Below are 11,158 nucleotides of genomic sequence, written 5' to 3'. Positions count from 1 at the left end.
TTTTTGTTATTTTATTTCCTATTCAATATCTTATTACTTCAAATCTACCTGTGCGTCCAGGTGTTTGTACAGTCCAGATATATTGGATATATCCCTTTTATTATACAGCCATGTGATTGTTCCACTGAAGGCAAACTATAAACCTGCACTTTTATGCATTGGTTTATAAAACAAAAATGATTCAATGTTAGATAATTGTTCAGATACAGTTTAATCTTAAATTGTTTCTCATTAATACATTGTATTCTTAATTGTATTCATACATACATTGCATGTTTCATTCAATGTTAATAGTGATTTAACAAATGTACACACAGACACATTTACATAACATTTCCTGTGTGGCCCTGTGTGTTTAGGCCAGGGTACATGTACATACATGGTCATTCTGCTTTTATTTCTGGGTATTTGTTGTAGGGATACCTCGTCTTACTCAGAACCATGGTATTTTGAGAGCTTTTAAAATAATGTAATCTAAAGGAGATTACCTTAGTCCAAATCCCGGTGGTCTCCAACTACAAAGCACCATTAGAGAGGTTCCACCAATACTAAATACCATAAATTTAACAGACTTTCTTATTTCACATATGACGTTATGTATGTAAACATAAATGAAAAACACCTGTCTTTCAATCTTTACAACAATGATCCCATTCTATTTAAGATATAATATATATAAGAGATCATATACAGTATATGTGTAACGTCATACCAGAGGCTAAGAAAAACTGCAGCAAATCTCACTCAGAAAGTCTAGGCCAGTGAGCTTAAGGTCAGAGGTCAGTCAGTCTGGGGCTGACCTGCTCCAATCCTCTTATACTGTGTCATCCTTAGCTTCACACACTCTAGCTGCTGGGATGATCTGGTACCTGTAGTCTCAGAAGTCAGTCCTGAACCAAGCTGCAGGCTTGTTTTGAAAAAGTATTTCATGCCTGTGTTTGTAGCAGGAGACAGGCATTATTACCTACGTACCAATACTAACTTCTGCCTTTATAAGATGATCCTTTTGGCAAAGAAACTAAAGTGTTGTTGTCATTCAAAGTTTGTGCATGTAAATATTGAATGTGTTTTAATTGCAAAATAGTATTTATGGACAGAGGCCCAGATGCCTCATACTTTCAGATGAAGAGTTCCGGTGAGGGCAGCTTGTGTTTAGTCCCTCTCTCTCATGGATGTTACTTTACATCATGTCTCGTTTGTTTCAGTCCTGGTTCTTGTGAAGAGGCAGGATGGGATTGTGTGGCTGAGCTGACTGGAGCTGTTGTCATTCCCCAGGATGGAGTGACATTGTGTTGCATGATATTGTGTCACATCAGGGCATATCGATCAGATTTACAGTCCTGACGTATTTTGTTGCTTGCTAAGACTATTCTGGCATATAAAAAGAGTGTATATCTATAGTTATACTTGTATAACTAGAGATATACTTGTATAACTATGGTATATATTGTTTATAATATTCTGGTCATCAGATAACATACGAAATGAATGCCTTCTCTGTTCTGTAAAATAACCTTTTCCTATATTAATTGTATATGTTCTATTTTATATTTACAGATGATCTACATTAGGTTTACATACAGATTCAACACAGTATGTTTCACTGCAAACGCATTTGCATGAGGTGCTGTGTTTCTGTAACTTGGTTTAGGATATCCTCAATTGTCTCATAGCTTTTCTTCTCCTTAGTAATGATGCCTGTATTCCTGGGTCACCCATTCAAAGAACAGACAGGCCAGCAGACAGTAAATCAGGGATTACGTCTTGCTGCAAGATCACAAGATGTAATGAGGAAAGAGTGACAAGAGAGATTCAGACAGAGGGCTGGGTGTATAAATAACATCAGCTCCCCATCAATCTCACCACACACATGTCAGTTTACCTGATGCCGTCTGAGCTGGAGTCTGTAAGGGAAGTAGGTCAAAAGATGAAAGAACACCGCTTTATGGCTTGTGGAAAACACCGACGTGTGTTTGTTTCTGTATGATGTACTTCTCTGATCTCTGTGTGTGAGGAAGAACGTCTGTGCACAGGATGGTCGGGGACCTGGTGAGCCGTATGTTTGTCACAGTCTTCCTCTCTAGTATCAGTTCTGCCTATTTGCCTGTTTCTTCCTCCTATAAAAGAAAAGTGAGTATTTACTAAACCTACAGTATGAAATGCCAACCAAGAAATATTTTACAATCATTCATTCAGCTAAGCTTGCACGCAGTTCATAGCTCATCAAGGCAGCTTCCTGGCTCCTCCCCCTCTAGCCTGCCTTACATGGTGTGGCTCTCAACACCCCCCTCCCCCTGCACACACACACACACACATATACACACACTGTGCACACACATGCCTCATACCCGCTGCTCGCTCTGGTTCAGTCTTGGTTTACATCAGTGCTGTGAGAGTAAGTCTGTCAGAAGAGGGCTGCTGGGATCCTGGGCTAAATGTACATGTGTAAATCTTTGTGGAAGACGACACTGCTGGGAAGTTTACTGATCTAAGGACAGCTATAAGCAAGGAGGTGACGCTGCTGCAGTCATGTTTTGTGCATTCTCTGGCCCGGGGTCAGTCAGTAACTCACTCATGTATCACTATGGCAATGGAAAAACGGTAAGTTGTAGGATTTCTGTGGGATGATTTCTGTGGGATGATTTCAGTGAGATTCAGTGAGTCTGCTTTTAAACTACTGGAGTGCTTTTGTAGCCAAGATTCTTCTGTAGTTTGGATACAAAAATTCATTTTGGATACAGACATAGAGACACACTGAGGCACAAAGTCATGTAGGATACAGCATAATGTTTTGTGTGTATAACATGGTGTTCTTCATGTAATTCACCAATGTGATTACATTTTAACTTATAAGAATACGGTGTGTTTTTGTTGGGGGGCACGCATGTGTTTAATTTCATTTCATTAGCATGTGAACCCAAAGCAGTTCTCATCAGTGAACGCACGCTTCTGTGTCAGTTAATCCATCTTCACTAGAAAAGTGTTCTTCTAGAAGTGTTCCTCTAGAAGTGTTCCTCTAGAAGTGTTCTTCTAGAAGTGTTCCTCTAGACGTGTTCCTCTAGAAGTGTTCTTCTAGAAGTGTTCCTCTAGAAGTGTTCCTCTAGAAGTGTTCTTCTAGAAGTGTTCCTCTAGAAGTGTTCCTCTAGAAGTGTTCTTCTAGAAGTGTTCCTCTAGAAGTGTTCCTCTAGAAGTGTTCTTCTAGAAGTGTTCCTCTAGAAGTGCAATGCCTATCGCATCAGTACTTGAATATTTAAATGCTGTTTGGAGCCTCTGGCATTTCGTACTTTCAAGTTTCTTCCTGCTACTGCAGCAGAGCTTTAAAAGTCAAGGCAGCCACTCCTGTATATCTCCCCAGTCCCGGCCCAGCTGCAGTTGAGAGTGAGATATTTTTTGCCATGAGGTGAAATGCCCTGGTCGGTACGTGGCTGAACTATTACAGATGTTTCCCCTGTGCTCTCCTCCCCAGTGCAGCAGTGCACTGCCCCCTCTTTGATGTGCACACATGGTAAGTGCCTCCAGACGGGCACGGATGACACGGAGCACAGGGAGAAATGAGTTGCACATGTGCAAGGCTGGTTTGGGTTCGACTGAAAATCTTGGACCTGCTAGTCAGTGAGCTTTGATGCAACGCGTTTGAGAGGCGTCCAGTGTTCGTACGCCACAAGGCTGCATTTCAGAAGACATTCCTGCGCCGTGCCTCTCCGCTCCTGTAAAATGGGTTTTGTGGTGATATTTTCACTGGCTCTGGCACTTGCTTGCTTATCTCCAGTAGTCTTTGATCTATGAAGTGCTTTGATATCTGATGAGGTTTGGGCCGGAGGACGAAGCTTTCTAAGGAGAGAGCTCCTCTCTTTATCGCTCCTGAGACTGAGGTGGATGTGCTTTTGTGCTGACCCCTGAGGGTGAGAGGGATCATGTCGGGGGGTGTTAATGTTATTAATGGGTCGCTTGGCCATTCTGCACGGACACTGGGCAATTGGCCTGACCCCGCGCCATATGCTGTGCAGTGTTAGCCTGGGCCCATGATATGACCGGGGCCGAGTCGTCCAATGGGGTGCAGGCTTTTTTGGGAAAGGAGCCAATGAAGGTCAAGCGGTGTGTTTCCTTGGTCATGAGGCTACGAATGGGACAGACTGAATTCTCACTGGCTGCAGCACAATTCTGGTTCCAGAAGACTGTTGTGCCAGTGTTGCAGTACGGGGAGGCCTGTGGTCACTTCCTGGAGTGGGAGGGCAAAAGAGAGAGAGAGAGAGAGAGAGAGAGAGAACAGAGGAGTAAGATCAAAGCAGAGAGCAGGTGCAAAGCAGGCTCAGAGAGGGCTCTATGTGTGTGTGCTCCTTCTGAAAGGAAAACCCACAATATAGCAACATAAAATCCACGGAAATGATTACATAATATATAGATTGCATATGTCCAATGCTGTGGGTGTGACACATATGTGCAGTGTGTTTTGTTGTTGTTCTTTGACTTATTTGAGCCATCTGAGGAGAAGGCGGGGGGGGGGGGGGGGGGGGGGTGTAGCTGAACCTGAACTCTCTCTGGACAAGCCTGGCCTTCTCTGCCTCTCCCTCCGTCCGTCATGTTGATTCTAATTCGTAGGTGTAAAGTAAAATGTTACGTAGGTGTCCGTTAGGTCAAAAGAGAACATTTAATTATATGTTTAAATAATTTTTTATAAAATAAATTATGATCAATTTCCTTTGATGTAAAAATGTAGTCCTATTTTAAAAGAATTACAATCTTTTATGAATATAATCATATAATTATATAATATGTTCCCCAGAATGTTTTTTTTTTCCTTCAGTATATTTTGTTTTTCACACAGCAGGCATATTCTCCATCTCCAAACACAGAAGAGCTGAGAAGGGATTCTCCATCCTACTCATCGTTCAAACTGCCCAACACAAGCTACACAAGCACTTTTTTTGGTAAACACATTTTTAATACTATCCCACATTTTCTATCAACAGACAAACTAGTTTGTTTTCTACATCTGTCTAGAAGATCAGAGACTGTTATTGCCTTCATGTGTGTACTCATGTGTGTCTATCTGACTGTGTGTGTGTGTGTGTGCGCGTGTGTGTCTGTCTGTTTGTGCGTGTGTGTGTGTGTGTGTGTGTGTGTGTGTGTGTGTTGGTTGGAAGACAGAGCTCTGTTGTTGGAAAGTGTTCCTCTCTCAAGGGTACTACAGTCCCTTGGGAGGGAGAATGAAATAAGATCCCCTCTATGGTGTACCACTGCTGTTTCAAGGACTTCTTATGGGGGGGGGGGGGGGGGGGGGCACGCGCGCACACACACACACACACACACACACACACACACACAGACGGTTTGTTTGCTCAGCTGTTTTGGAGGCTTATTTTGAGAAGAAAGTTAGACATTTACAGCCAAACTCATTAAGAAACTGAATAACATATTTCATAAAGAGGAATACTTTACTTTAAAGGTTCTAAGTATTTAGTCACACACTTATGCTTCTCCAATATTCAGTCCTCATCCTTCTCTGCAAATTTTTTTTATCTGATGGATTGTGTAAGTGCTGAAATGTTGTATGAACAAGTTATACCTTTAATTGTTTGTTATTGTTGCACTGTTATGTAAGTCTCTTTCTCACACCGATAAGCAGGAACAGTCTGGGAGAGCAGACAGAAAGAAAACAATAAACCCTGTACAGGTTCTTAGCCAACATCTCTTATTTTGCTCAGTATGTTTTGTCATTTTCTGTCAGATGGGACAAACATCTCCACAGACCCCTGGAGCTCAGCCAGTGGGATCAGCCCATCAGGTCACGGAGGCATGCTGAGATCTTCTCCTTCTAGCCAACTGCCGCCTGAGAACTATCACAACCTGCCAGCGCATGACTGTCTGGTAAGATGTTGCTTTACAATGTGAAAACATAGACGTCTTGAGGATGCTATAAAATTGTGGGATATATGCTAAAATGATTCCCGCTCCCATCTTCACAAGTCCTGCTGTAACCATGGTCAATAATTCATTCAACTGTGGATATGGAAGGGATAATTCCATTATCAATGAAAGGATAACTTAAGTATTTACAGTTGTGAGATTACCTTCAGTTAATTCCATGCTGTTCATTCTTTTTTAAATATCTCAAGGCTTGGGATGGAAGTTCAGTGATCAACGTGTTGTTTTTCTGTAGAACGTACGGAGTTCAGCGGCACCTGCGGCCAGCAAGCGTCTCCCGCCGTTGTCCTGTTTTCACAGTGGCAGTGTGCCACTTCTCATGTCTTCACCCCACACTGTAGCGGTCAGCACCACCCACCATTCCATGGGTGAGCTCCCCAGACCCACACGGTCCAAGATGCTGGGTTCTTATTGATGTTTGCTGATGTAGTACTGCATTGTCTGTGTGTGTCTGGTTTCAGGGAGTCAGGGGAACCTTACTGCGGGCTCTCACACTGGAAACGCACTTGGAACAGCCCTGGCGTCCGTAAGAAACCCCCCACTACCACGGCCGGTTCCCCCCACCAGCCCTTCCACATACACTACGGCCAAATCAGCCGAAGCAGGGAAGTAAAGAAAGAATTGGTTCAGTTAGGAGAGTGTTTCCTTAGTTCACTGAAACCCAGGTACTTGCAGACTATAGCTTTAAGGTTATACATATTCATTTATAGCGTTTTTTCCTCCCTTTCTTGTGCACATTATAAAGGGCTGTGCAACCCCTACTGCACAATTGTGTAGTAAAAACATCAAGATTTATGATGTCATTGTGTTTATGACATTCATGACATTTCCGCCAAAGACTCTGAGGCGTTGAGGACAAAAAGCTTTCCTGAGATGACAAGTAGTGCTTTTAAAATGATGTATGTGCTGTCAGTGAAGCCGTGTTTCACCCCGTTTCTCCCCTTACCTCTGCTTCTCCTCAACTCCACCGTTCTCTGTCTTTTTCACTGTCAGATTTATTCTCCTGATCACACCAGTAGCAGTTTCCCACCCAGTTCATCTGCTACAGGGAAATCAACATCACCTCTGGGTGCTTCTACTGTCTCAGCAGGTGAAATACATTGAAGAGGTCAAACAACTTTTCACTTTACTTTGATCAAAACCCGAAAATAGCCAGGAATCATTAGTGGCATGTCACTAACATATCATAAATTTCAACCTTCTTTCTTATAGTATTTTGAGTGTAACATATTCAAAAAATATCATTTAGAGATCTGAATGCTCTTAAATCAGTGAACAGACCCTTCAGCTGTTGAACAGACGTTCCATCTCTCATTTCTAGGAGCCAACCAGTGGCACCAATCAGCTGGACACAAAGGACAGCCATCCAGTTATGAGAACTCCCTGCAGTCACTGGTAAAGCCCTCTTGATGGCATATCTTTTACACACCGATTTCGACGAATCTGTTTTGTTCATTTGAGTTTATGAATCTAACCTTTGAAGAAAATAAAGCAGTTTAAACATCTTTCCATTTTATCCCTCATTTTTTTCTGGATTGCAGATTGAGGATAAATTGGACAGACTGGACGATGCCATTCATGTCCTACGAAACCATGCAGTAGGCGGGACTAATATTACCCTGACCAATGATATGCACAATCTAATTGGACTGTCACAACATGGACCAATCACAATGAGGCCAAACTACCCCACCTCAGGACAGGTGACCAGTGGATTACCAGCAGATGTAAGTCAGGCTCTTCGTGTTGTTCTAGTCATTGTATGTAAATGTTGTAAGAGTCCTTGTTGTGTACTTGTGTAGCAAGTAAAATGTTATGAACACTGTTCAGGAATGTGTTTTGGGGTTGATGTTGTTTTCTGTGTGTGTGTGTGTGTGTGTGTGTGTGTGAGTGTGTGCAGGTGTCAGAAGATGCCGGCGAGGCTGCACACTTGGCCATGCATACCTCCACCGTTCCCCCTGCTGCCCGTCGGACTAGCCAGGAAGACGGCCTCAGAGGTCTGCCTACGCCACGCACACAGCCCCGTCGACAAGGGGGGACAACCGGGTCTGTTGTCCCGGGCCCCAGGGCCAGGGGGGCCCATCAAAGAGCCCAGCAATTTATTTTTTATTTAAAGTCTATAATTTTAAATAATCTTGAAATCTTTCATTAATATAAAATTTTGTACTCAAAATAAGCTCAATGGCTAAAATATATTAGTTTTTTACCTATCTGCATATTTTCCATTAAGTGCATACACCCCCACCTCCCACTGAAAAATGGTTTGATCCAGCATCGACCGTAGCTGGCTGGTACCCGCCCAACAGCGGGAAATACAGTGGTGGATAGTAAGTAAACATATATCTGGAGCGCAGAAAAGAAAGGAAAACATTTACCTGACGAATTTTAATGTATTTTAATGCATTGTGTTCCAGGTTTGAAAACTGCTGGAATTTAGGCTAAAGTACTACTTCGTTTCACAACAAATGTAATTCCAGGACGAAACATGAGAGAACGTGAAGACGTTAATATTGGGCGTTTTGAAAATAAACAACCATTAAATAATGTAAATAAAAAGCGAATTATTTCGAGTATATGTATAAATATTTAACTTAATTAAGTTTAGCGTTCAGGGAAATATTGAAATGGACCTTTAAAGTGACGTACAAGTGCTTTAATTCCATTGTATAAACCCTGCAAACGTGACTTTTGTGACGCGGCGCGCGCGAAGTTACAAAATTCGAGAGGTGCACGACCTCGCGAATCGAATCGCAAATCGAGGCCCTCGCGCACGTTCGGTGCCACTGCGATTACGTCATTTTCGCCGCGCGGACCCTCGCGCCGCTCGCGACACGTCAAGTATAAACCAGTCAGCTGTCAGAAACAGCTTTGATGTGTGGCTATATTATATACTATATTGGGGGGGGGCACATGAAACTTTCTTGTCCCGGGCCCCAGCAAGACTGTCAACGGGCCTGCACGCACATGCCTGCTGCCTCTCAGGCACTCTCTTCCGTGTCTGTCCTGGGTTGTGCGGTTCTGAGGGCCACAAGGCCGTGTTTATGGACCAATTTCATTCCGTTGTTGGTGTGGAAGCACTCACGGTCTTGTCGTGTCTGGCAGGGATGCTGTCTGGGATCTCTCCACACTCTCTAGAGGCGTCAGGAGAGCTATCTGATGGGGAACAGCTTAGACTACGTCAGGTGCACCTCAACCTCCCCCTTCGACCCCCTCACTCCACACACCTGTCTCACCCCTCCTCTGATGGTCTGCAGTCCGATGCAGAGAGTGACACTCAAGATCCTGACCTACCCAGTGCTGACCAGACCAGGTGATGAACTCTTGATGCAGTAAAATATACTAGCCACTAGAGGGCAATAGGGAACTCCAATAGAAATACATGTATAAGTCTGTCATGTTGTCCAGAGAAAGCTCACACTTTAAAAAATCTAAAATCTTTTATCGCTTGTATGCACACGTGCTCAACATTGAACATTGGGCTTCGTGTACTTTCTGCTACCCTGCTATAGGTTATTGTCTGACCTTGAATTGCTTTTTAATGAATAGTAATCTTGATGTCAGGTCTGTGCCTGTAGAAGATCTTAAGATAAAACAGAAACGCAGGAAGCTACCTAACAGACTAACAAAATGATGGCCGCTGTCTCTTCTGCCAAATATGATATCAGAATACACTTCGTCAAAATTGTTGAGCATGAACTATACGCCAGAAATATGAGATATTCATATAAATTTCCAATTTCAACTTACAAAGTTTCTCTGTGTGCACATGTATGCCCATATCTGTATGTCCATGCATACGCGTATGGCCATTGCTGGACGTTGGACACGTGTGTCCACAGCAGCGTCCACGAGGACGAGGACCTGACCCCGGAGCAGAAGGCCGAGAGGGAGAGGGAACGGCGGATGGCCAACAACGCTCGCGAGCGTCTGCGCGTGCGCGACATCAACGAGGCCTTCAAGGAGCTGGGGCGCATGGTGCAGCTGCACGTGAAGAGCGACAAGCCCCAGACCAAGCTGCTCATCCTGCACCAGGCCGTGGCCGTCATCCTCAGCCTGGAGCAGCAGGTCCGCGGTAAGGGATCGGGCTCGTTGCCTCCACTTGCACTGACGTAGCGCCCAGATGATTACAAAAATGATCACAATTCCATTATCTGGCATGAAGACCAGTGATTGATTTGTGTTCGGTGTGGTTCTCAGAGCGGAATCTGAACCCTAAAGCCGCATGTCTGAGGAGGAGAGAGGAGGAGAAGGTGTCTGCACTCACCCTGGATCCACAGGCCATGCATACAGACATCCACTCAGCACTGCCTAACCGAGCCAACAGTCTCCCTGGACATCTCTGACACCCTGTGTGTGTGTGTGTGTGTGTGTGTGTGTGTGTGTGTCTGTGTCTGTCGGGGCTAATAAACAGCAGTATTTTGTGAAATGTCAACAAACTTAATTCTTTTTTTATAGCATTTTCATAATCGTTAGATTTATAATAGATTTTAAAACAGAGAAGAACATTGTGTTTTTTTCTCTTGCTACCACATATACTGTTTATATGTACACAAGCACCTGACAGACCATTGACAGATTGCTGTTTCAGGAAAACACAGTTCCAGGAATTGTATAGCACTATCTTCCAATGATATATATTTTATACGGGATTATGAATCACGAGTGTCCAAAGAACATTTGAATTGTTCAAAATTGATTTATGTAATTAGTGTCATCACTCCCCCTCATTGCAGTAAATTGTGCTCGTCAACGTGGCTTCTCGGTAACTTTATGTAAACTTTACAACGGATCATATTCTTGACAAGTTACAGTATGGGACGTAATACTAATTGAGATCTGGTGTGTGATAGTGGACAATGGTGAGCTCGTCTGCCTGGGTGCCGGTTTGGGCGTGACACATTTTATTGTGGATTTTCTACAAATGCATTTTTTTCCATGTTAAATATTGTCTATTGTTTCGGTGTATACTTCTTTGCTAGAGTTTTAAATAAAGTTTATGAATAAAGAAGTATTGAAATCTTATTTAGCCTATTTGAAAGAGCAATATTTGGTGATACTTTACACTTTACACTCTAGCTTTCTATTTTGAAGGTGTAACGAATTCAAAAATATACATCTGGTTAGTACTGTATGTTTTGTCATAGAAATAAATATATTTCTTAAGAAAATAAGGTAAATAAATGGCCCAGGGTCTGGATGTCTAACTTCGACGGGGAACTGAGGGAGAATCGGA

The 11,158-nt window shown here is 43.1% G+C and overlaps 1 protein-coding gene across 4 annotated transcripts; it reads left to right on the top strand.

Moving 5' to 3' along the window:
• The first annotated feature begins 2,310 nt into the window (after window positions 1-2,310).
• On the top strand, window positions 2,311-10,933 carry LOC143515179 (transcription factor 12-like). 4 transcript variants are annotated; one of them, XM_077007236.1, is made up of 12 exons: window positions 2,311-2,601; window positions 4,829-4,928; window positions 5,729-5,868; window positions 6,161-6,293; window positions 6,387-6,451; window positions 6,919-7,015; window positions 7,247-7,320; window positions 7,467-7,652; window positions 7,817-7,922; window positions 9,028-9,235; window positions 9,765-9,997; window positions 10,123-10,933. In XM_077007236.1, exons 1-12 carry the CDS (start codon window positions 2,530-2,532, stop codon window positions 10,266-10,268), a joined length of 1,560 nt encoding a protein of 519 aa, XP_076863351.1. In that variant the 5' UTR covers window positions 2,311-2,529; the 3' UTR covers window positions 10,269-10,933. The 4 variants fall into 4 exon arrangements, with proteins under 4 accessions (XP_076863351.1, XP_076863354.1, XP_076863352.1 ...); XM_077007239.1 differs by having other exon boundaries at window positions 4,826-4,928; window positions 7,826-7,922; XM_077007237.1 differs by having other exon boundaries at window positions 4,826-4,928; window positions 9,768-9,997.
• Window positions 10,934-11,158: the final 225 nt, after the last annotated feature.

The sequence above is a fragment of the Brachyhypopomus gauderio genome, chromosome 5 (assembly GCF_052324685.1).
Source record: "Brachyhypopomus gauderio isolate BG-103 chromosome 5, BGAUD_0.2, whole genome shotgun sequence".
NCBI classification, from domain to species: domain Eukaryota; kingdom Metazoa; phylum Chordata; class Actinopteri; order Gymnotiformes; family Hypopomidae; genus Brachyhypopomus; species Brachyhypopomus gauderio.
The sequence above is the reverse complement of the archived record's forward strand: the minus strand, read 5'-3'. Positions and strand labels throughout refer to the sequence as shown.